The sequence below is a fragment of the Bufo gargarizans genome, chromosome 5 (genome assembly GCF_014858855.1).
Source record: "Bufo gargarizans isolate SCDJY-AF-19 chromosome 5, ASM1485885v1, whole genome shotgun sequence".
Taxonomy (NCBI): domain Eukaryota; kingdom Metazoa; phylum Chordata; class Amphibia; order Anura; family Bufonidae; genus Bufo; species Bufo gargarizans.
Window position 1 is genome coordinate 311,146,421 of NC_058084.1, and position 26,976 is coordinate 311,173,396.

The 26,976-nt window shown below is 44.2% G+C and overlaps 1 protein-coding gene across 3 annotated transcripts in view; it reads left to right on the forward strand.

Moving 5' to 3' along the window:
• GMDS (GDP-mannose 4,6-dehydratase) overlaps nt 1-26,976 on the forward strand; it is a 481,024-nt gene that overhangs the window by 75,016 nt on the left and 379,032 nt on the right. For all 3 annotated transcript variants that reach the window (XM_044293287.1, XM_044293288.1, XM_044293286.1), the window contains 2 exons: nt 1,231-1,318; nt 2,036-2,145. In XM_044293287.1, the coding sequence (XP_044149222.1) occupies nt 1,231-1,318; nt 2,036-2,145 (198 nt within the window). The remainder of the gene's footprint in view (nt 1-1,230; nt 1,319-2,035; nt 2,146-26,976) is intronic.

Consider the following 26,976-nt stretch of genomic DNA (forward strand, 5'->3'; position numbering starts at 1 on the left):
CAATATAATGCTATGCGACCCTGGCAATGCTGGAAGTTCAGGACGGGTGCTGCGTTGCGAGTCCAGAGCATGACACCCGCTCGTCTGAAACCAGCCTTAAACTCCCAATGTTTCCTCCCCTCTCCACTGACGTCACAACAATGCAGCACTTCCCTGCTTTGTGCTCCTCTCCTAAGCTCCCAAGGCTTCCTCTCCTCTCCCATGACATCCCGATGATGCAGCGTTTCAACGCTGTGTACTCCTCCCCTAAGCTCCCAAGGCTTCCTCGCCTCTGACATCCCGATGATTCAGCGCTTTACCGCTGTGTGCACCTCCCCTAAGCTCCCAAGGCTTCCTCTCCTCTGACATCCCGATGATTCAGCGCTTTACCGCTGTGTGCACCTCCCCTAAGCTCCCAAGGCTTCCTCTCCTCTGACATCCCGATGATTCAGCGCTTCACCGCTGTGTGCTCCTCCCCTAAGCTCCCAAGGCTTCCTCTCCTCTGACATCCCGATGATTCAGCGCTTCACCGCTGTGTGCACCTCCCCTAAGCTCCCAAGGCTTCCTCTCCTCTCATCTGACATCCCGATGATTCAGCGCTTTACCGCTGTGTGCTCCTCCCCTAAGCTCCCAAGGCTTCCTCTCCTCTGACATCCCGATGATTCAGCGCTTTACCGCTGTGTGCTCCTCCCCTAAGCTCCCAAGGCTTCCTCTCCACAGGAAACCTTGGGCTCTTAGGGGAGGAGCACACAGCTGGGTAGAGTGCCAGGCTTGGGCACTTTGAAAAGCCAAGCCACCCGATTTACACTTGGGAACCATTTTTCATAAGATTAAAAGTGCTTTTCCGGAACATTCGCTAGACAGACAAATGACATAGAGGTATGTTCAGCATGCTTGTACAATGTTCTGATGGCCATTGCTGGTAGTTATACTAGTGAAAACTAGATGACCTATTCCCTTTAATACAATGGAAATAATACTGCCAAATATTTATCTGTAGCTGTATACCAGAAAACTGTAGACTGCTAGAGCCACTTCTCCTTTTATTCTGCTGATGGCCCCAGATACCTAATTAGACTTTGTTGTGTTAGTACAATATGTAGTTCGTTTTCAGACTTTCTTAGTGGATTTACAAATTGACATCTCTGGAACGGAGTTGCAGGAGTGACTTATCGCACATTCCAAGAAGACTTACTACACGGACTTGTCAGTCACAGGGGATGAACTGTGTTTTGTGGTTGTCATTCACAGGTGCATGGCATTGTGCGTCGATCAAGCTCTTTCAACACTGGGAGGATTGAGCATCTATACAAGAATACACAAGCTCATATAGAAGGAAGTAAGGCTATTTCTATTTTACATTGCTGTTCTAATCATGTTGTCATTACAGGGAAAATAAAAAGTCTTTTTCTCCCTACATAAGCATTTTTTAACCATGCAATAGACAAAATTTGCCACATTTGTTTCTGAACTATAGTCCGTGTGTGCTTAAGGCCTCATGCACACGACCATGGTGTGTTTTGCGGCCCGCAAATCGCGGATCCGCAAAACATATATGGCGTCCGTGCACGATCCTCAATTTGCGGAACGGCACGGACAGCCTTTAATATAAATGCCTATTCCTGTCCGCAAAGTTCAGACAAGAATAGGACCAAAACAGCCGTGTGCATGAGGCCTAAAGGCGTTTTACTAAGTATTCGAGCACCCCACCGATCTCAAGAATGAAGGTCCCATTTTGAATGCGCACAGAAGGCATATATATATTTTGCGGACCAATATGCGGACATGTGCATGAAGCCGTAGTAATAAAAACTATAAATAGGGCATGCCTGTACACTGAAGGCCTTCATAGGTTCCCACTGACCCGTCATTTTGTCATGTGCTGGACTGGCATGCGTCGCACACGGCTATATGGTAAAAACTACATTGGCGATGTAGGCATTTATGTAAACCCAAACTACCATATATACTGTTTTACTAATATATGGTCACTTACCTTTTTAGGTTGAAATCCCCATGTTAAAAAAATAAAAAATTTCTATTTATTACTTTTTAGACATGAAGTTGCACTATGGGGATCTGACTGATAGTACGTGTCTAGTGAAAATAATTAATCAAGTGAAACCCACTGAAATCTACAACTTGGGCGCGCAGAGCCACGTAAAGGTAAGTCATTCATTCTTTGTCCTATATATTACAGTATGATCTTTCACCAATTGTTCACACGCAGGATGAGGGTTGTCATACCTGGTCAGTCTGCTCCCTGCTGTATATTCAGTTGAATCATTTAAGAAAGTAAATACTTCATGGAACAATGTCGCTCGACCAATGGCCATACCATGCCTAGAATTGGTTTCCAGGTTGGCACAACACCTGTGCTAGCGGTTGCTTAGTAGGTGCTGTACTGTAGATCTTCTGCATCCCATGGATTGTCAGAGATCCCTCAGCTTAGAAAGCAGATCTACAAGTGTTTGAATGCACCAGCCTCCAATGCTTTGAACCTGAATTACCATGGTGTGATAATAGGAACGGCCCTTTTCTCGCCCAGTTTCCTTGGGGGACACAGAAGACCTTGGGTATAGCTCATCTCCCTAGGAGGCGTGACACTAAGAAAAAACTGTTAAGCCCCTCCTCCACAGCTATACCCTCAGCCTGGAGAGAAAGGCTGCCAGTTTTTGCTTAGTGTCCAAGGAGGCAAGACACTCCCTGCTACTGCAGGGCTGTTTTCTCCTTGTTTAAATTTTGATTTTTACTTTTTTTCGTTTTCTTTTTGTTCCAGACAATCAGGGACAACAGAGTCGCACTAGACCTCTCTGTTTCTCCCGGGGTCGAGCTGCGCCAGTGCCGGTCATCCGCACTGCTGCCTCCCCCACAGAAGGCAAGGTGGACCAGGGCAGCCCAGCTCCCCTGCATCCCGCCAGCGCAAGGGTCGCCCGCACGCCAAGCCCCTCTTCCAGCGTCCTGCCACTACGGTGCCAGTAGCTGAAGGGGCGACCCTGCTGGAACGGACCGAGGGTGAAGACGGCTATTGTGAGAGAGTGGCTTCTCCAGCCCTACGACCCCCTCCCCCCACCCCGGTCTCCTGCGTGACTGACCCCCATACTTTAGCCTATCCAAGCAGAGTGGCTATTGGGTGGCTGGACCTAGGCTGGTCCCTGGGGTGTCGCAAGGCGGCAATCTGCTGCAGCACTCACCCATTCCCTCTCTCCCCTCCATAGATCGTAAGCTACAGGATGGAGGTCCGCGCAAAGAGGGGGCGCTTGCCGGTGCGTGCTCAGGGCAGCCGCAAAACTTTAGTCCACGTTCGCGGCCCGCTGGGCCGCACCATCCGGTGCTCCTTCCCGGGCCCCTGACTCTTCCTGGCCGCGGGGTGGGCTCCCGCGGCCGGCGTTACATGTGCGAGCTATGCTCCAACTAGGCCCGGCCGACCTTCGGTCCGGTCGGCCGGACGCCGCAAATTTTGGCCCAGGCGTCACGCTCCTCTTGGGTCCCTGATTCTTCCGGCCGCGGGGTGGGCACCCGCGGCCGGCATTGGCTAGAGCTGTGCTCCAACAGGCGGTTGGTGCATTCCGGCCGGCCGGGCGCTGCATAGTTTGTCAGGCTTCGCGGCCTGCCGACCGCAATTCCGGCACTCGGGGTGGGCTCCCGCGGCCGGTATGTGGGCACCCGCGGCCGGCTTAGGCCGGCCGGTACTTTAAATGCTTGCGGCCCCGGTCTCCGGGCGCCGGTAAAATTTAGGCCCCGGCTTCACGGTCTGCTAGGCCGCAAATTTCAGGCCTCTGTGGGGGGGGGGGCGGGAACTCTCCAGGCGCGAATTCTTCCCGCCTGGAGGTTCCCCCGCCCCCAAGAGTTCGCAGTGCCGCCCCCCCCCACAGGCCAGATGCCTGTTAACCCTTTGGGTACTGGCCGGATCCTGATGGACCCGTACGGCCTGTGCCCCAAAATTTTGTTTTAAATAACTGGACTTGTGGGCTGCGCAGGACGCGGCAGCCTCATCATTCAGTATGCTGTCTGTAGGCATGCCCCCCTCTCTTAGGCGGTATGTCGCGCTCCCCGGCTGCGGCGCTGGCCAGGGCATGTTCCCCCTCCCAGGCGTTTTCTTGCCCTCTCCCGGGATACGGCGCTGGCCAAGTGCATGCATAAAATTTTTCTGGCCAGTATTCGTCACCCAGTTCTGGTGGCTGCAGGTGCATGGCCCTCCTTCCTAGGCGGAATACTGCACTCTCTTTTGGCTGCGGCCTGGCCTTGTGCATGACCCCCCCTTTTTTCTAGGCGGACTGCTGCACTCTCACCGGATGCGGTGCTGGCCATGTGCACGACCCCCTTCCACAGGCGGGACGTTGCACTCACTGGATTCGCTGCCGGCCATGTGCATGAACCCCTTCATAGGCGGAATACTGCACTCTCACCGGTTACGGTGCTGGCCATGTGCATGAACCCCTTCCATAGGAGGTATACTGCACTCCCCCCGGATACGGTGCCGGCCATGTGCACGTTCCCCTTCCATAGGCGGAACACTGGACTCTCACTGGATTCGTTGCCGGCCATGTGCATGAACCCTTCCATAGGCGGAATGCTGCACTCTCACCGGATACGGTGCCGGCCATGTGCGTGTACCCCTCCCATAAGAGGTACACTGCACTCTCCACGGATACGGTGCCGGCCATGTGCACGTTCCCCTTCCATAGGCGGAACACTGAACCTCACTGGATCCGTTGCCGGCCATGTGCATGACCCCCCCCCCCCCCTTCCGTGGGCGGGGTGCCGCACTCTCACTGGATTCGCTGCTGGCCTTGGACATGTCTCCTTTCCTCAGGCGACATACGTACACTCTCACTGACTGTGTTTGTTCTCTCGCCAGTGCGTTGCTGGCCATGTGCATGGCCCCATCCATGGCGGGGTGCTCGCACTCTCACTGGATGCGATGCTGGCCATGTGCATGACCCCCATTTCTGGGCGGAATACTGCACTCGCTGGGTGTGTTGCCGGTCATGAGTATGCCCTCTAACTTGGGTGGAATGCTTGCACTCCCATGGAATCTGTGCTGGTCTTGTGCATGGCCACCCCTTATTCCATGGGCGGCATTTTGCACGCTCACGCGATCCACGGCTGTCCGTGTTTATGCGGTGCTGAACTGGTACACGTCCCCCTTCATTGGCGGAGTGGTGCACTCTCACGAAATTCGGTGTTGGGTGGATTTTTGCACAATCACTTAATGATAGAATAACCCTGTGCATGCCCCCTTTCCCTAAGTGGACCTTCCTGCGTTCTGCTGGACATGTGCGGCCATGGGCATGGCCCCCTTCTGGGCGGAATATGGTATGTCCTACTTTTCCAAAGTAGGTACTGGCCTTGGTATCCCCCCCTTTTGGGGCGGGCTTCTGCACTCTTGCCGACTGCAGTGTTGGCCAGGTACATTTCCCCCCTTTTCTGGGCGGACTGCTTGCGTTCCATTGCATGCCGTGCTGGTTGTGCATGACTGCCTTTCAGGTTGCACTTGCACTTCCGTTGGTACGGTTGGACTCTGGCTGATCCTTCGCTGAGTGACTATTTTTTTGCAGTGAGCGGACTTTCTTGTGCGCTCTGTCCGTTGTCCGGGTATGCCTTCTCCTCCCATGGGTGGGTTGGTCTTCTCACTGCTTACGGGGCTACTCGTACGTATGCCTCCCTTTCTCCTGCAACATACCTTTTTTCTCTTGAGATACGATGCTTGCAGCTAGCCTTGCGCTATCTCTCTAAAGAGCTCGTTCTGTCCACCTGTGTGAGCCTACGGTGGTGTTCAACAAACAGCTAATGAATGCCCAATGTGTTCAAAGGTATATATATACCTTATATATAAGAAGACGAGCTCTACTTGTTCGCTACTGCACCGAGCTGGGTGGTACTCATTCCTTTCGTCCCTTCCGCCCGGGGTGTGTTCGTGGTCCCTAGATGCGTACCCGTTCGTCCTCCCGCGGCATTGTTTCCCTGCGTTGGTGGTCACATAGTCGAGAGTGCTGTCTGCAGCGTCCCTCGAATTCTGCGTTTTCTCTGGCGGGACTACGGTTCCCTCGCCTACTACCATTCCTCCTCTTCAGATGCGGTGTGGTGTGAGTCCTTCCGGTCGGTGCCCTCTGCGCTTCAGTCTGATCTGTTACCAGGTTCGGGCCGCTCTTCTCGGGAAGGTCACCCAACTTCTCTTGGGTGCTCGCGTACCCAGGTCCGGAGGACCTCCATCTTGGGTTCTTCAGGGTATTCGCCTTCTGCGGGCGGTGAACCGGGCGTCTCGGTGTAGCGGGGTTCTGCTCTTGAGCTGTCCTATGGCTTCCCTGTTGCCCACCCCTCCTTTCGGTTGGAGGGTGTTATGCCGGCCTCTGTCTCGACTGCCTTTTCTCGCCGGCTCTGTTTGGCTCCCGCTCGGTACAGTTCACTGCGATGTGGCTTCTGTCCCGGCCATGCTTCAGAGGCTTTCCTTCGCTGCCCTCCCCTCTGGGGAGAGCATGGTTGTTCATGTGGATGGTTCCGGTGTTCCTTTTGGCCTCGTACTGTTTCCCTTGTTCACACTGGCTGTACTAGCTGTGTGCCTATTTACCGGGTCTGCCGCGTTCTGTCCTCCAGCTGGGTGCAGATTGAGTTTTTTTCCATTCTCGGCAATGGTTCTGCCATGGACTTACCTTCTTGGTAACTTGGGAGGACTACCATTCGGTCAGGATTGCCCTTGGATCTCCCACACTGGGACTGTAGAACGGCTTCCGTTCTGGCCGTGTTACTGGTCTGCGCATGATCTCGTTGGGTTTTCACCCGCTTGCCCAGGCGACTCTAGCGGGCTCGTTAGTGTTCGCTCCTGGCCGTGTTTCGTCCAGGTTCTGTTGTAGGACTTAGGGTTTTTACCTGGGGTTCTGTGGGAAGCTGGGCGTTTTCCCCTCTCTGCCTTTCTTTCTCCATGGTTCTGTCTTTCTCCAGTCCGGCCTGGACCTGGGACTGGGACCCTGTTGCTTCAAGTGTCGGCGCTGTCCCTCCTCTTTCAGCGTTCCACGGCCCTCTGGGCCTGTCAAGACCTTCTTCCATGGAGCGGCTCTTGGGTTCCCTTTGTACTGCCCTCCGGTACCGCCCTGGGATCTACATACTGGGTTCTTGGCGCTCCTATCTTTCCTTTGGAGCCGTTACAGTAGTTCTCTCTACTCCTTCTGTCCTGTGCGGTTGTGTTTCCGTAGCCGTCGGGTCTCTGACGGGTGCCTGAGTGGCGGTCTTTCTTGTTCCGAGCCTTCTGTCCTTCCATAGGACAGGGCTGTTCTCCATCCCGTCTCTTCCTTCCTTCTGAAGGTGGTGTTTGTCTTTCAGTTCCGCGAGGCATTCGTCCTCCCCTTCCCGCCCCCGGGAACGGACACTTCACCGTTTGGACGTTGTTTGGGCCTTGCGTTTTTGCTTAGATCTCCGGCTCTTGTCGACGTTTGGTCTCTTGTGTTTCTAGGAGGTCCGTGCAAGGGTTGCGGCCTCCAGGGTGGCTTCCTCCGCTTTCTCAGAGTGGCTATTGTGACACCAAAGGGTTCTGCCTTTGGTGTCACTGTCCATTTCACCAGAGCGGTCGGTGTCCCCTGGGCCGGAGGCATTGGGCTTCGGCCATGCATTTGTGCAAGGCGGTCACTGGTCTTCCTTGCACACCTTACCGAGTTCTACAGGGTGCATACTCGGGCTTCAGCGGATGCTGTCTTGGGCTGCCTGGTCTGCAGGCGGCGGTTTCTTGATGCCTTCGGGTGCTTCGCCTTGGTGCTGTAGTCCCTCCCCTCTTGGACTGCTATTGAACGTCCCAAGGTCTTCTGTGTCCCCCAAGGAAACTGGGCGAGAAAACGAGATTTTTGTATAACTTACCAGTAAAATCTCTTTCTCGCTCTTTCCTTGGGGGACACAGCACCCACCCATTCTTTGTTTTTATCTACGCGAGTTTCCGAGTTTGTTTTACCCGTTGGGTAGTTGGCTTGTTGGTTCCACTTCTTGGGCTTTGCCTTTTCTCACTACTTGGACACGCAACTGGCAGCCTTTCTCTCCAGGCTGAGGGTATAGCTGTGGAGGAGGGGCTTAACAGTTTTTTCTTAGTGTCACGCCTCCTAGGGAGATGAGCTATACCCAAGGTCTTCTGTGTCCCCCAAGGAAAGAGCGAGAAAGAGATTTTACTGGTAAGTTATACAAAAATCTCGTTATTTAGACCCCACCAATCCATAGAACGAAGGGAGGGAAGCAATCACAACGTAGTCTCTCTCTCGACTACAGAGGACAGATTCGAGACGGACCCATACATTTTATTGGGGCCTTTTCCTGCAGTGAGGCGAGCGCAATATAAGAGTCCTTCTCTCTCCTCGTTTGAGCGATCGGTGGGGGTCTCAACACTCGGATCACCACAGGTCAAAGCTTTTGTTTGACATATGACAGTTTTTTAGAAACTCAGTGACCCTTTAAAGAGTATTCCCAAAATGTAAATAAATATCAGAGGTTACATCAGTAGTCAACGTTTGGTTATTGAGATTTTTTTTTTTTCTAACCTATAACAATAGGAGCCATATTGGTTGTACTGCTAGTATTGGCTTCTGAGCATGTGCTGCTGTGCAGGAAGAGTGGGAGACATTTATTAGTGATGTATAGCTATGACATGTATGTTGCAGTCATCATGAATCACATTCAGTTCATCAATTTCATTTAAGAAATGGGCTCCAATCTACTATATGACATTAGAAGGAAGGAGCGGCCTGTTTTGTGCAAGGTTTTGGGGGGCACTTCTATGTGGGATTGGAATGTTATTGTGGTCCGATAGCTATGTAATTAGGAATTACTGGATGAACTGACGTCGTGGCTACAATTTCCTGTGGTCATAACTGGCCAATGTTTTCATAAGTCTGCTATTTACAGTAAGCTGTGAATTTCCTACGGATTGTATTTCGGGTACGCACTTGTGTTTGTTATAATAAAGATATATATCTGTATGTTTTAGGTCTACTTATATCCGTGGCCTCCTTTTATAGATGTTATTGAAAGGATTACCTACTGCAGCGGTGGGACACTGAACATCTACCCATTTGTTGTTAGGGTACTTTCACACTTCCATTGTTGGATTCCGGCAATGTGTATGCAAACAGACACCATTTGTAGACAGATCCGTATGCGGATCCGTCTCAGAAATGCATTGCAATACCGGATCCGTCTCTCCGGTTGTCATCCGGAAAAGCGGATCCGGTATTTATCCTTTTCACATTTTTAAAGGTCTGCGCATGCACAGATTGCAAAACTGGATCCTATTTTGGGGACGGATCCAGCATTAATGCATTTCAATGGAAAATAATCCCGGATCCGGCATTCCGGCAAGTGTTCTGGAATTTTGGACGGAGAAAATACAGCAGCATGCTGCGGTATTTTCTCCGTCCAAAAACTTTACAGTGACTGAACTGAAGACATCCTGATGCACAGTGAACAGATTGCTCTCTATATGCATTTCATCCCCACCATTTGCGTTCTGTCGATTCATCCACCGGCCTCTGCTTCCTGGTATCTTCAGACGTGAGGGAGATGACCACTCAGACCAAAGCTATGGCAGGTCCCCACTGAAGGTAGTGGTCGGCTGATCATTCACATTTTTTGTGTGTCCAGAGGGACCAGGAAAGCGAGACCAACGGGGGACCTGGGAGGTGTTGGACTGGAAGAAGCAGGTGATCATTGTGATTAGTATTGCTTATTTTTATTTTTTTGTGCCATTCCATTATGGGTACTTTCCCACTAGCGTTGAAGTTTTCCGGTATTGAGGTCCATCATAGGGGCTCCATACCGGAAAAAAACGCTTCAGTTTTGTCCCCATTGAGTGTTCCAAAATGCATTCCGTTCCGTTTAGTTGCGGTACCAGACCGGAAAGCAAACCGCAACATGTTTTATTTTGCTTTCCGTCCTAGGATGCGGAGCAAAACTCATCCGGCATGACCTCCAAAGCAAGTCGGTGGGGACGGATCCATTTTCTCTGCCACAATAGAAAACGGATCCGTCCTCCATTGACTTTCAGTAGAGTTTATGACTGATCTGTCTTGGCAATGTTAAAGATAATACAACCGGATCCGTTCATACCGGATGCAGAAGGTTGTATTATCAGTAATGGAAGTAGTGTGAAAGTAGCCTAAAAAATATATTTTATCGGTTGGACAACCCCTTTTGAAGAAGATTGATCTGTGCTGCAAATTGTTTGTAAGTCGCCTACAATTTAGTGAAAAACCGAAACAAATATTTGTATGTTAACTTATCGACATCTGAGAAAATAAATTAATAATTAAAAAAAATAGACCAGAAATGTGTAGGGTCACTGGTGTATAGGATAGTATGGATCTGCTAAGAGTTTTTTCTTCTAGAATGCCGAAACCCTGCAATTTTCGAGAAGCGTGGGACAAGAGGTGGCAAAATGTGTGTGGTTATTTTGGAAACCACAGTGCAGACATTATGGTATTTCCACATGAATCCGTTCTGTGCCCATCCCAATTAGGACTCTTGCAACATTTACTGACAGGCTGTCCAGTGGGAACGGTTCTTACTGACTCATTCCATTGGCTCCACAAGCCTTCCTTTCCCTGACTTGTGTGACAGGCTGAACTCTGCGAGCTGTCTTCTTACAGCGTCTGTGAAATGAAGTGAAAGAGATCATGACTCTTGGCAAAACGTTAGAATATTTTACTCCGCGTTTCTTGGAGAATTAGAGGTTTTGTCTGTTTCAACAAGTTGTGTTTGTGAAGTCAATTTTCCATGAAATCCCAGTGAATCGTATGTTTTACAGTGAATATAGCGCATTTTCATGTTCATAAAGAAGGGAATGGCAGCGTGAAGACTGCTTTTCTGGGAGTAGTGTCGGGTTTTGCCAGCCTGTGACTCCTGGTGACTCACGTCGCAGCTGGTGCTCGGATCGGGGGTGCACTGGACCTCCTTTAACCTACTACGGGCTTGTAGTATGAGCGGTAGCATAAATAACATTTTCTTGAAGAATGGCATGAAATAATGTTACTGTTTGGAAGTTGTCAAAGAAAAGAAAGAACATGTGATATGTTTGGACGGTGTACACAGATGACGGGTGCAGTTTTTTGTGTGTGTGTGTTTGTTTTGGCTTATGTTTGTGCAGAATAACGTTTTCTATCACTCTCACTTCCAGTCAGTTTTATGTGGGCTGTGCAGAAGGCAAGGAAAATAAAATAATAGGAAGTTGGTCTGGTTTCCTGAAGGAAACCAATGAAGATGAAATTGGTTCTTGGAATGAATACACAAGGTCTGGGAAGGACGGACAGAAGAACTCACACTGAATCATAAATAGTAAGTGCTGTGACTCAGGGCGTGCTACACAGAGACGGGTTTGATGTAACACGGTTGACGCAATGTGGGAGAAAGCAGGCTGACTTCTTCTTAAGGGTTTCTTAAAATAGCGAGTCTTAGGACCATGACTTCACGATGTACGTGATTGGAGGAACAAATTGTGCACTGAGCAGGTTTAGCCGTTCCTAGGGGTGTGGACGAGGAGTGTAGTGACCTTTATTCATCCCTGTCTGCACGGAAAGACTAGAACAGTAGCTCATTCACAGCAGGATTGGCTGTAATGCTGACTAAAAGCTACATTTACGGTTTTGTTTGGTCTTTTTTATTATGTTGCTGTACTTTATTACTGCCTATTATGGTTAGGCCTCATGCACACAAACAGGTTTTGCGGCTCGGATGCGGACCCATTCACTTCAATGGGGCCGCCAAAGATGCGGTCAGCACTCCGTGTGCTGTCCACATCCGTTGCTCCGTTCCGTGGTCCGCATAAATAATATAACCTGTCCTATTTTTGTTCGTTTTGCGGACAAGAATAGGCAGTTATATTAATGGCTGTCCGTGCCGTTCCGCAAATTGTGGAAGGCACAACTCACAATGGTCGTGTGCATGAGACCTTGGTATGACTGGTTTATGCAGCTTTCTCTTCTGTGGCATTGTGCACCGGAAAACAGGACTTTGTATTAAAAATAAGATATATGGTATATAATAGCAAGTCAGATGCCGTTACTATACTATGAGAGAGTATCTAGTGTGTAACGTAAGGAAAGTTGTACTTCTTATCAAAGGCGGAAGTGTTGTTGGAACACAATTTGGCAATGAAATCTTGGATTTGGTTATGCACTTGCGCTGTTTTGGAGAGTGGTGTAAGACCTGAGGAAACAATGCCAAGGAAGTTCTCTGTGTGAGGACTCTCCACTTACCAGTCATTAGAATTCAAATTAATTTGCTATGCTTGTGCTTTTTTTTTTTTTTTTTTTTTTTTTTTTTTTTTTTCTGGGGGGGGGGGGGGGGGGACGACGGACGACGGACGGACGGACTGACTATATTGAAATAATGTGGATCGGATGCAGACCGAAAATACGGTTGTATGCATGAGGCCTCAGTGTTGGCTGAACCTGACGATTTCAGTGGGACCATTAAGCCATCTAATGTGTATGGGGTGTCCTGACTTTCCCCCGATGGCAGAAATTGGGTGATAGAAGGATTGGACCATTAGGTTTCAACATGCCCAGTCCTTTTGTTCTCGGGGACAATAAGCTATTAAAAGGAGGCGACTTATGTCTACATAAACACTGGCAAACAATTACAACAGCAGACATTGTGGGTCCCAAATGCTTACTTTTTGGAGTCCATGTTTCTCAGTTTTATATGAAGATCACTTGAACTGCCTAAGGTTACTTATATTATAAGATAGATTAAACAGAGGAATGGCGTGATATAATAAAACAGGAATCTAAATTTTATTGAATCCGTGGAGAAATCAATACGGCATGAAATTCCGCTTGTCGGTATCCACAAAGACTACTGCATTAATTGTATGTGTGAAATGATTGTCTGTGAAGGTTTAGGTGGAGCTTGTGGTTTTCAGGCTACATCAGACCACACAAAGCAATGCCTATTGTCCTTGTGCCATCCATCTTCTAATTAGTGTATGCCTTGTCTTTATTACAGTGAGTAAGAAAGCAAATATTGTTAGAATAATTAAAGACAATTTCTCTGAGAATGACTAGACATCACGTGAGCCCTGTATAAATATACATTCTGTGCTGCGTTGTGCTGGGAACTTGGACCATGTGATGCAGCAGTGATTTGCTTTATTTCAAGGCTGCTTTCCTACAGTGTGCTTCTATGGTGGTTTGAGAGTATTTTTTAAGTACATGTCATTTCCGTCTGTCTTAAAAGTACACTGTACAATCAGTTAGAAAAACCTTGTTGCAAATTGGAACCGGGAAAATGTTTTTTTTTTCAGCAAAAACTATTGTCATTATTTTAGGTAAATTAAAGGGTTGTCTCATCGTAGACAATGGGGACATATCGCTATGATATGCCCCCATTGTCTCATAGGTGGGGGTCCTACCGCTGGGACCCCCACCTATATCAAGAACGGAGCCCCAAGGTGGTGGCTGGAAGACTCTCTGGTTCGGCCACCACCAAGCAGGCTCCCCATAGAAGTGAATGGGAGCATACGGCGCATGTGCGGCCCCCGCTCCTATTCATTTCTATAGGGCAGAAGGAAATGGCTGAGCCAGTGCTCGACTATTTTTGCCGGCCCCATATAAAATAAATGTAGGGCGGCTGCGCAATGGCAGTGCGCCCTCCTTCACTTGCGTGGGCTCCGTTCGCGATATAGGTGGCACCCGTACCTTTAAGACATAGCGATATGCCCCCATTGTTCATAATAAGACAACCCCTTTAAGTAAATGATCTATTACATTGTACTTTTTTAGTAGGTGTTAAATTATAAAAAAAAAAAAATATTGTAGTGAACATGTTACTGTCAGCTTGATTTCAGTTTTCTTCAGAAAAATACAACGCAGTTTTTTTATGTTTTTTTGCGAAGACCATATGTGGATTAAAAAGGAATAAGAAATACAATGGAAGGTCTACAACTTCTCCTTCCTACTGCATCCACTCCTGGCTTTCTCTCAAAGAACTGCATAAAAAATTACAGACTATTCCAAAAATGGCGCGTAGAACCTCCTATAAAAAATAGTTGCTTAAAGGGGTTTTGACTTTTTATCTAATGCACGTAGTTTGTCTTCATAAATAGAAGATTCATACCCACCTGCTTCCCGCCATTCTGGTCCTCTGTGCTGGCTCCCGCATGTTCATGTTCTGGTACCTGCCCTGTTTAAATGATGTTAATAGTCAGGGGACTGTGTTTTAGGAGCTCACCCACCTCCACTTTCTTACTGCTCAGTTTCTGGCTGTAGGACAGCTGGCTGGAGCAGAAGCCTCCCTCCGTCTGCTACCTTGGCAGTTGAACACATTGCTGAGCCTCTCATCCACAGCTGGCCACTGAACTGATCAGCAGGAGATTAAAGGTGGCTATACACATACGATTAAAGGCGGCCTAAATGGCAGATTACGGCCATTCCAGCCGACTGTAATTTGAAAAACTAGCTAATCTGCATTCATCTGCCAAAACTGCATATTGGTTGCATGATCTGCTGCATTCATAAAAACGGACTCCCTGGTCGGACAGTTTAGTTGGTAGGATCATTCGTACAAACGATCACATGGATGACTGATCAGCCGCAATGCGGCAATTGGGACTTTCTGGTAGCGCCATTTAATATTGCATATAATTTAGTGGGAAGCTGGAAAACAAATCTAAATGGGGTGGAATTGGGGAAAAAGAATGCAATGCCACCATAGTTTTGAGTTTAGTTTTTAGAGTTCTCTATGTGGTAAAAATGAAATGTTAACTTAATTCTATGAGTCATTGCAATTACAGCAATATCACATTTTTATAGTTTTTCTTGTGTTTTAATAATTAAAAAAATAAAGACTGAAAAAAAAATTCTTTGCATTGCTGTATTCAGCTTTTTTATATTTTAAGTCTATGGAGCTGTGTGAAGGCTTTTGCGAGGTGATCTGTATTTTTCATTAATACCATTTTGGGGTGTGTATGACTTTTTGTTCAGAGGTGGAACCCGCACCTATCTGACATTGCATATCGATAGTATAATGTCACCAGTCACTGTCTAAGTAGAGAGACAACGCCTTTTCAGCCTCGGAGCCATTAGAAGGCTGGAGACTGCCATAGCAGCCGAATGGCTCCAGTGATCTTGTGGTGGTGGAGCGGTTCGGTCAGCAGGAGAAAAGCACTCCCAATAATTGACTGCTCAGATGCTGTGGTCACAATTGACCATATCATCTGAGGGGGTTAAAAGTCTGTGATAAGGGTGATCGCTGATCAAGGAGTAAAACAGCAGGCACTCTGCGGCATCTTTAAAAACCTGACATCCACTGTACATGTTGGGCGGATGTTGGGAAAGGTTTAAAAATCTCAGCCAATGGTTTCTCCAGTGCCATACTCTGCAGCACTGGTCCTGTACTCCAGCCGCTGTTGGTTTTCAGACAGCAGCAGTGACATGCCAGAATACAGCATGTGACCGCTATAGTAGTCAATCACTGCATCCTCACTGGTCTACAGCTGAAGACAGTGATTGGCTGCATCGATAAAGTGCTGCATCTAGGCACATCCCTGTACACATCGCTGATCACTGTGACTTGCAGGAATGTGGCACTTGAAGGCTGCAGCCAATCACTGTCCACAGTTGTACACAGCTGAGGACACATTGATGGGCTGTAGTGGTCACGTGCCGTATCCAGGGACATCACCTCTGCTGTTTGGAAACAAACAGCGGCAGGAGTATAGGACCCGTGCTGCAGAAAATGGCATTGGAGAAACAGGCGAGTATTAGTGTTGAGCGAAGCAAGCTTCGGATGCTACGTCCGAAGTTACCTCGCTCAAAACTTCAGATTAATACTGAACGGAGATCCATCTCCGTACAGCATTAAAATGTACCGGCTCAAATGAGCCGAAGTAAGTTATTTGTGAAGTTGCGTGAGACTTCGTTTAATAACTTATTTTTTATTTTATTTTTTTAAACTTGTAACCGTACTTGGCTTCGGTTCCGACTGGTACCTTAGAACCGAACTTCGACTACTGAAGTTATTTGACGAAGTCACGCGCAACTTTTGTGAATAACTAACTTTAGCTTATCAGAGCCCATACATTCTCCGCACTGTATCAATCCGAAGTTTCGAAGCTTCGCTCATCACTAGTGAGTATATAACTTTTTTTTATGTCGACGTTGGGGCTGTCAAAGATTTTTAATTATCTCGGACAACCCCTTTAAGCTTCTTTCAGGAAGTTGAATATTAACAGGCCGCCACTACAGTCTTACATAGCAAGTGAACTGGATCTAATCGCCTGACTCGGTCGACTACTTGGACATTTACGAATCAAAGTACTGTATTCTTAGAGGAACTCTTGGTTACATTGTAACTGCTGATATAATATTAAGCTACTGTTTCACGGTGACGGTGAATGTGCTGCTGGTTGATGAACCTCTGCTTGGCAAATAGATGGCAGTAGAGTGTCACAGACTAGTCCAATCAATTAGAAATGCGGATTCAGAAATGCCATCTGTACTAGCGGCTTCAGTGTGGATATATGACTTCTTAGCTGAAACCGTCAGTGCGCCTGCTAAAGTAAAGAGTAGTCCCAAGTGTTCACAAAAATAATGACTTGTCAGCTCTTTTTTTTTCTGTCAGGTTAGTAATCTATTCAGTTTATTGAAAATGAAATGATCTGGAGTTCTCACTGAGCAGTACATTTTTTTAAATAGTTTTAAAAGCAATGTAATCGGGCTAGATAATGCTAATAACTATGATTTCAGTGTTTTATTTTATTATTCTTTATTTTATTTTTTTACTTTATTGCTTTTATTATTATTTTTATTATTTTCATATGCCCAGAAGGTTGTATAAAGCTCTTAATGTACAATTTAATGCTGATTATTTCTAGTGTTCTAGAAATTGACATTTGAATAAGATTTTTTATTTTTTTTTGTTAGCATATTAGATAATTGTTACGTATGCAGAAGCCAATTTTTTTTAAAATATTTTCTGATGATTAAAAAGTCCACGCGTGGCTAACTCTTAATTCTCTTTAGAGTTAGGAAATTAGAAACGTACGTTTAGGTGAATGGATTTTAAAGTGTCACTGATTGTGCAGTTAAGACCTCCTGCACACGACTCCATTTAGCCACAGATCCGCAAAATATGGATACTGTTCATGTGCGTGCTGAAGTTTCCTTTTATAGAAATGGCTATTCTTATCCGCAAAAATAAAAATGTTTGTAGAACGGCCACACGGATGTGGACAGCACACGAGTGACATCCGTGTGGGTCCTTGCGTGATCTGCAAAAAAAATGCGGACCAAAAATATGGTTATGTGCATGAGATATGTTGTTGTTAGCATTCTGCCCAGTCTGTCATCTAATGTGACAAATTTCTGGCAAAAAAGTGCCCTTTTGTTATGTAGTATTAGCCTTGGTGTATCCGGGCACCTAGTCACTGCCCCACCTGCTGGTAGCGACTCTGAATATTATTATTATTATTATCATTAGTATTTTATTCATATTCCACAGCCATTTTTCTTTATTTTAATTAAACAAAAATGTTATTTCCGCTGTAAGTTGCTGTATATATTTTTAGGTTAGCACCCTAACCTAAAGTATTTCTATAACTACAACACCTGAAAATGGACCAAGTTACAACATTTACATGTTTTCAATGTCATAAAATGTTTTTTTTTATTTTTTTTTTTTACTTTTAATAAAAATAGTTTGTAAAAAAACATAATGTAGGATTTGACTGGAGATATCTTTCAGTTAGTCTGTATCTGAAGCACCATGCTTCATCTGTTTGTAGATGGAAGATAAAAGGTTGCAGAGGGATGGTATCGGGGAGAGAAAAGCCAGTCCTGCGATATTGAGGGCAGAACGTCCTACACTACACTGTAGGAATAGGAGATGGCAAATGTGAGCGCTGATATGCAGAGAACCGATGCTACAAGTGTCTAGTAAAAGGGACACTGTTTTTATGTTTTATATATTTTTGTACTAGCTTGCATGCAAGCTTTCTACTCCCTTAAACATTCTCCCGTCGTGTTAGATAAGGAAACAGTGTAGCTGAATATTGACTACATGTCGAAACGAGCTGAAACAGTTAATCCTGTAGAATGTTGTAGGAATGGCATAAAAGAGATTTTTACTAAGTAATCTGTCTATAAAATGAAAGGGTGCCGTCAGCTTGATGTTTTACTTGTTTAACTGTCCTTTTTATGCCCCAAAGAGATTAATATGAATTAAGGAATGTATGATACCACGTTTTTACAGCGAATGCCCTGCTCACCTCGGAATAAATGGTACATATTATCTTTTCTGTCAACATGTGGAGATTAAAAAGGACTTTGTGTCTTTAAGCAAGTGTTAATATTGCTGGGAGTAACTTATATGGCGGACCATATGTTCAAACTAAAGGCGATATAACAGGCTGGTAATAAAATAAAGCATTACACGGGGCTCCAGAACAAGCCCAGTGTCATACTAAAATGTCTTAATTTAGGGCTTTTTGTTAAAACTCCATAGAAATGTGTGTGTGTGTGTGTGTGTGTATATATATATATATATATATATATATATATATATATATATATATATATATATATATACACAGACGTGGACAAAATTGTTGGTACCCTTTGGTCAATGAAAGAAAAAGTCACAATGGTCACAGAAATAACTTTAATCTGACAAAAGTAATAATAAATTAAAATTCTATAAATGTTAACCAATGAAAGTCAGACATTGTTTTTCAACCATGCTTCAACAGAATTATGTAAAAAAATAAACTCATGAAACAGGCATGGACAAAAATGATGGTACCCCTAACTTAATATTTTGTTGCGCAACCTTTTGAGGCAATCACTGCAATCAAACGCTTCCTGTAACTGTCAATGAGACATCTGCACCTCTCAGCAGGTATTTTGGCCCACTCCTCATGAGCAAACTGCTCCAGTTGTGTCCGGTTTGAAGGGTGCCTTTTCCAGACTGCATGTTTCAGCTCCTTCCAAAGATGCTCAATAGGATTGAGGTCAGGGCTCATAGAAGGCCACTTTAGAATAGTCCAATTTTTTCCTCTTAGCCATTCTTGGGTGTTTTTAGCGGTGTGTTTTGGGTCATTGTCCTGTTGCAAGACCCATGACCTGCGACTGAGACCAAGCTTTCTGACACTGGCTAGTACATTTCTCTCTAGAATTCCTTGATAGTCTTGAGATTTCATTGTACCCTGCACAGATTCAAGACACCCTGTGCCAGACGCAGCAAAGCAGCCCCAGAACATAACAGAGCCTCCTCCATGTTTCACAGTAGGGACAGTGTTCTTTTCTTGATATGCTTCATTTTTTCGTCTGTGAACATACAGCTGATGTGCCTTGGCAAAAACTTCGATTTTTGTCTCATCTGTCCACAGGACATTCTCCCAGAAGCTTTGTGGCTTGTCAACATGTAGTTTGGCATATTCCAGTCTTGCTTTTTTATGATTCGTTTTCAACAATGGTGTCCTCCTTGGTCGTCTCCCATGTAGTCCACTTTGGCTCAAACAACGACGGATGGTGCGATCTGACACTGATGTTCCTTGAGCATGAAGTTCACCTTGAATCTCTTTAGAAGTCTTTCTAGGCTCTTTTGTTACCATTCGGATTATCCGTCTCTTAGATTTGTCATCAATTTTCCTCCTGCGGCCACGTCCAGGGAGGTTGGCTACAGTCCCATGGATCTTAAACTTATGAATAATATGTGCAACTGTACTCACAGGAACATCTAGTTGCTTGGAGATGGTCTTATAGCCTTTACCTTTAACATGCTTGTCTATAATTTTCTTTCTGATCTCTTGAGACAGCTCTTTCCTTTGCTTCCTCTGGTCCATGTCGAGTGTGGTACACACCATATCACCAAACAACACAGTGATTACCTGGAGCCATATATATAGGCCCAATGGCTGATTACAAGGTTGTAGACACCTGTGATGCTAATTAGTGGACACACCTTGAATTAACATGTCCCTTTGGTCACATTATGTTCTGTGTTTTCTAGGGGTACCATCATTTTTGTCCATGCCTGTTTCATGAGTTTATTTTTTTACATAATTCTGTTGAAGCATGGTTGAAAAACAATGTCTGACTTTCATTGGTTAACATTTATAGAATTTTAATTTATTATTACTTTTGTCAGATTAAAGTTATTTCTGTGACCATTGTGACTTTTTCTTTCATTGACCAAAGGGTACCAACAATTTTGTCCACGTCTGTATATATATATATATATATATATATATATATATATATATATATATATATATATATATATATATATATATATATATAATATATTATATATTTTTTAAGATCTGGAAGGTTTTAATTTCTAGGACCGAGACAGTTGTTTAAGTAAAGGAGGTCCTGGCACCCATAGAAGCAGTACAATTCTTTTTTGTGCTTCTGCGGTTGTTTAGTTTTTCGTGGAAAACCCAACATATTTCCTGTTTTGAAAGCTGAAAGTTTCTTTCCTTTTGTTGCAAAGGTAAAGTTTTTAAGATGATATATTTTATCATAAGACCAGTCATTTATTATATACCAGATACTAGGTAAGTGATAACTTGCATTAGTATAATATTTAGCTATTAAACTGTTTTCTACTTTTTATGTATGACTATATTATTACCGTACTTGGCTTCAATGCCTTACATTCAGTTAACATCCAGAAGGTAAGGGTTAACGGTCTTATCTGCATCTCCCAAGCTAGATTTAATACCGGGCCTTAAAGGAGTTGTCTATAATTTAAAAAATGTATATAAATCTGCTGAGTAGATGAGCTGCAAAACTGTAGTCAAGTCTTGGACAAGAGTTGTTCCTAAAAAAAAATAATGACTTTTTTTTTTTTTTTTTCTCATCGTCAAGCCCAACTTTTTTTTGTACTAACTTTTAATTGAAATTCAGAATTAATTATAAGTGCGTGTGGCAAATGACAACTCTTACCCAATCACCAATATACATCACAGATATTTTTTAAATTATAGTGCCCTTGTATTAGGCTACTTTCACACTAGAGTTTTGGCTTTCCGTTTCTGAGATCCGTCATGGGCTCTCACAAGCGGTCCAAAACGGATCAGTTTTGCCCTAATGCATTCTGAATGGATAAGGATCCGCTCAGAATGCATCAGTTTGCCTCTGTTCGCCTGACGAAGCAGAGCCAAATCGATCCGTCCTGACACACAATGTAAGTCAATGGGGATGGATCCGTTTTCTTTGACGCAATAGAAAACTGATCCGTCCCTTATTGACTTTAAATGGTGTTCATGACGGATCCGTCATGGCTATAGAAGACGTAATACAACCCGGATCCATTCATGATGGATGCATGCGGTTGTATTATTGTAACAGAAGCGTTTTTGCAGATCCGCAAAAAACGCTAATGTGAAAGTAGCCTTAGTTCTCTGGATGATTATAGGTCCTCCACCAGTCTTTAGTCTTCATGACACTGACAATGTTGACTTTTTTCATGACTCAATAGCCTGCATGCCATATGGAGATATAGACTACAGTTATTAGGGTAATCTGGTTTGCTTCTCTATGTCTGTCTAGTCTTTGTGATCCCATAGGGAAAAGTATATGATAGAATTTCACATAAAACTATTGTATAATTATAGGCCAAATATTTTTTGGGTTGTTTTACTATTAAACAATTATTTCACTGTTTTAATAATTATAGGGAAACATTTTTTTAATTGGCCTGATATTGCCAATGTGCGACAATAACAATATAAAGTACAACTACAACACTTTTACCACCAGTATGTCCTTATAAGAGCAACGTATTGCAGAATGACTCCAGACTTGTAGGATAGATAAACCCCAGTGATGTGTAACAACTTAGATCTCCCATGTGGTTGCATTCACACAAAAATCGCCCTTTCTCATAAAGCTTGACAGGATTTCAAGGAGCACATGATGTGCCCTTACATGTTTCTCAGCAGGACACAAGTACAACAAGATCCATAAAATAATGTGAGATGCGCACCCTCAGTAACTGGCTACTTTCTGAGTTCTGTGTGGTATAATTGGAAACAGGCAATTCTTGATTTGTAAACTTTGGCATGAATTTTCTGGGTTATTAAGATTTCATAGTAAAAAGTATTGTGTAAGGGAAAAGTAACACACATGTTTTTATAGAATTCACCTTTGCACTTTGAGTAGAACAGTGAAGCATTCTACAGAAGAAAGCAAGATTTTTTTTTTTTTTGTGTGTGCTAGTGGCCGTTTTGAAATATATTACATATCTACCAGTGGGTTCTTGCAGATAAGATTTTCGTTTTTCACATCGATTAACACAATTTGGTATACCTCTTCTCAATGCAATGGGTAGTAGGGATAGTTGTTGCACATTGACCGACTGTAAAGGAAAATTAACAGAGAAAGGGAGAGAAGAAGAAGCCAATAAGGATTACCTAAAAGTTAGTTGCCTCTCTGCTTTGCCAGATTGCAGAGATATTAGCCCCTCGAGAGCTAATATGGCGGACAGGAAGTAACTTGTGTCCGGACATGAGAAGGCTTGAGTAACCTAGTTTGTTAGACTTAAAAAAGAAGTACGGGACGTTCAGCCTCTTATCCTCTGGTTGATACAGAGGAAGGCAAAAAAATCTGGCAATCAGAATAAATGTCTGGGTCAATGACCTAGAAATACAATAACTAAAACTTGAGACATTTGATACTCTCAACAAAGAAACCCAGGGCCATTTTGAACAGTTTTAGTTCACCACCCCAACCTCCTGTGGCACAGACTTCCATAGCTGTCAGGGAACCAGGGGGGCCGTTTCACATCGGGTTCGCGGGTGCAGATAGCTTCTCCTCTTCCTCCTGACAGGACACCTGACGTCAATGTGGCCAGTGCACATGCGCAAGTCTGACGCCAGGTGCACGTGCGCGGGGATACGAGCGTAGTGCACATGCTCCGTTCCAGACCACAGGTGCTACTCGGGCTGGGGGAGGGCTTCAGCCTCCGTCACTGCCCTCAGCCTTATGATTGGCTTCTGACTAAGGAAGCCTCCTGGTTGCCCGGCAACCAGGGGGGCGGTCCTGGGTTCACTGTGTACTTAAAGCCAGTCAGAGCCTTGACTCATTGCTGAGTTATTCAACCTTATGGTGAACACCCAGCTCCCTCCTGTGAACCTGTTGTTTAATCTGACTTCCCAGCTACCGACTCCTTGCCTGTTTCCTCGATTACGATTTCTGCTGCCCGGAACTGGAACAGACTACCCGATTGGATTGACCTTTTTTTACTACGCCAATTTTTGGGATTATTTCGTCCCTGCCAAAGGATTCCATACCTGATCCACTATTCCAGTCCTGACAATAGCTTCATTGCTCTTACAGTAAAGAATCTCATTCTATATTGGTCTAGCAACCTTCTTCTGGATATAAAGGATGTCCCATTATTTTGGTTACACTCGTTGGTATAAACCGATCATGGGAAAGATCCCTGTATTGGCGTTTTAATATATTTATACATAGTTTTATTTCACCACTCGGCTGCCTTTTTTTTCTGAGCTAAAGAACCCTAATTTTTGATAATCTTTCTGTGTACTGTAGTCCATTTATGCCTCATTTGAAACCAGTCAAGTTCTGTCATTCTTGTGCACTGGGGCCCAAAACTTTGCAAAATATTGCATGTGTGGTCTAACTAGTACTTAGTAATGTGGTGGAACTTTGGTAGTGTCTTGTGTACTTGTGCCCCATGTGTTGCACCACGTGGTCTTATGAAACTTGGCAGCAGCTGCCAGATACTGGTTATTGTCAATTACAATTCTTAAGACTTTCAGTATGTCAATTTTACCTAGTTTTTTCCAATGTAGTAAGTAATCTTACTACACAAGCTTATCATATATGGCAGGTGGATACATGGCAGAATAGGAAGGGCAAATACTACTGGAAGAAAATCTAATATTTTTTCTTCAATTATTAATCTCCTAGAAAAATTTGCATAAATTGCTATTCAGATAGCATCTGTCATCTGTAAAAATTATTCAAACCCTCCCGTTCTAAGCTTAGATGGAGGGTATACGGCAAAGATGGTACATTCATAGATGTGGTGGGAATGTCCCAGATTATGTTTTTGGAATCTAGTTTTTGACCTTATAGTACAAGTAACTGGTTTTACACTTTCCCACCTAAAAGAACTGGCATTGCTGAATATACAAGCTGGACACTGTTCTAGAAATGTACGTGTGCAGTGACATATGTATTGCCAAAGGGGGTAAAGCAAAATCAGTTACATATATATTAGCTGTTATATGGACTAAGTATCAAGATGTTTTATGAAACCTCTTTAGCTTTAGGTATGTCATAAAAAAAAATTGAGTGATTGTATTGTCCAGCCAGGGATGGAAAATGTATATGCTGCAGAATATAAAAATGTCAAGGCTTTGGACACTTTTTGGAAAAATTTGTTTTTATCTCTGCATTTTACTCGCTGTGGGTTAAAAATATATATATATACTGTATATTTTTTCAATTGGTCTTTTATTAAACATTTTCAACAGTTTTTCCTCTACAGGTTTCAGTTTCAGTGCATCTAATGGCACCATTTGTATTCTTTATTTCTGAACTTCTGACAGTTCATTAACGCTAATTTAAGCCATATTCTTATTTGTCTGACACAAATTTAGCTAGAATGAGACTTTATGAACTGTCAGGAGTTCAGAGATCAGGGATACAGATTGAGCTGTCAGAGCAGCTCCCTGATGGACTCTGTGTAAGGCAGAGAGCGGTAGCCTGTAGATAAAATTAAAAAGGTGAACATTTTAATAAATACTAACTGAAAAAGTATTATAATTTAGCCCAAAATGAGTCAAATGCAGTGATAGAAAACATGCCACCAAATGTGTCCAAAGCTTTTAAAGGGTTTGTCCAATTCATTTTTTTGTTCTTTGTATGTTTCTAACTAAGCAAATGTAAGGGGTTTTCAATTCGCTTACTTCATCTACACTGGCACTGTTCTCCTAGTTAACTGATCGTCACATGACCTGTGATGTCAGCTTCTTTCCCTGCTCTGATGACATTCCGTGCACAAGCCTGGAGGACCAGGTCTGCCTCTGTGTATGGAACATCACTGTGAAGGATGTGCAGGGTGGAGCAACAAGTCATGCCACTTTGCACTGCCAATCTGCTGGCTGAGTTGTCTGCCCTGTGTCTCCCCTCCCACTGGATTTTCAGCAAAGTTTAACCCCTTCTACCATCAACAGCACAGACTCAGGGCTGGAGACTCTGCCTCAGGTACTGAGCAGCTGCAGGGTTTCCCATTCTCCAGGCACTAAAGAAACAAATGCGGTGCACAGGAGCCTGCAAACACAGAGACTACTTTTCTTCTGGCTGTAAGGAAGTGTCTGCAGAGTATTGTACAAGAACAGTTAGGGGGAAGATCCTGTGTGTATCCACAATGTCGTTGTACTGTACTGCTGAGACTGGTAGTCCTACATATACAATATGCTGCTGAGTGCTGTCAGACTGCAGCCAGGGCAGCAATTTTATTCACTTCCTTTGCAGAGCAGGAGGAGGGGAAAGGCAGTCTTTGTTGACACCCTCAAGAGATTGTTGTTTCATGCCCCCAAAGCTCTACAATTGCATGTAAACAAAGGGGTCAGAACAGAACTAGGTAAATGAGTAAATTATAAAAAAAAATTGCCTAAGAAAATATATTTCTGACCATCAGATTTAAAGTGCTTTATTTATTTTCTTATATATAACTGATGACCCCTTTTAAGGTCTTCTTCCCTTCTCTATTTTGTACCTCCTCTTTTTTTATTAAGTTAGTTAAAGGGTCACTTTAAAAAGTCTCATACAGACATCGATCTCTAGAACGAGGGGAGAGAGACGCGCTCATATTGCTCTCCCTCTCTTTGCTACAGTGGACAGAATCCAGACGGGCACATAGACTTCTATTAAGCTGTTCTTGTGCAGCGATGCATGCGTCTCTCCACTCGTTCTAGATATCGGTGGTGGTCTCAGAGCTGAGACCCTCACCAGTCTAAACTTTTAGTATGATTCTATGACTTATAAATAAAAAAAAATTGAAATGTTAGTGACCCCTTAAATATAAATTTTTTTTTTCTTGCCCTCTCATACCTCTGTGTATAGAATATGTAGAATTGGATTTATATAATAGAGATGCTTATCATTACTTGCTGATTTGCTTATATTCCTTTAGTTTGGAAACTAATACGTTATCTACAATTAAAATAGAAAACGACATGTTGGCCTTTTATTGGCCCCTCCTGACTTGAAACATTGAACTTTCAATGTCCTAGGGCGTGTCGATCGGCAGTGTATGCAATTGCTGGTAGATCCACCCAACTCCTTTCTGTGACTTAATCCATTACATGATGGACGGCTAGTCAGTCAGTGGGTGATGTAAAATACTTGCACTGATCAACTGTCTAATGGAGCCATCTGAAGTACAGTACAACACTATATTGCACGTACTGAACTGATATTTATTTATACCATTTTACAGGTTGTACAGTACAGGATCCTGAAGCGGTTTCTCCCCTCAATAAGTTATCTATAACTTCCAGTAGTTTATTTTCCATCATTTTGTGTTCACATGTTTGTGGCTTCAGATACAATTAATAATTCTTCGTAGTTATGGTCTCAAGATTAATTATTTTCAAGTTACAGGGTCTGTCACGGAACTAATCAATATTGTTCCTTGAGGCACTGTATAATATAATTCTAATGCATGCCATTGATGCGTGCTACTTCTAAACACATATGTAGATGCTGCGGAATTTCATTGAACTCATTCTAGAAGAATAGAAGCCAAGTTAAGCAGGTTTTTGAGAGGCAGTAAATAATTGAGTGTTGAAACTTGGACATCTATATTGTTTTAAAAGTTTAAAGGATTTCTGTCGAGGAATTTTTTGCACATGCATACATGATTGTCAAATCATCACATTATAGAGCATCAATCAAAATGTCTATCAGCCTTCTCTTAAAAGGCCAAACAAGACATTTTCATTGATATCGGGAAGAACTTAAATGAAAAGTGTTTTATTTTCTCACT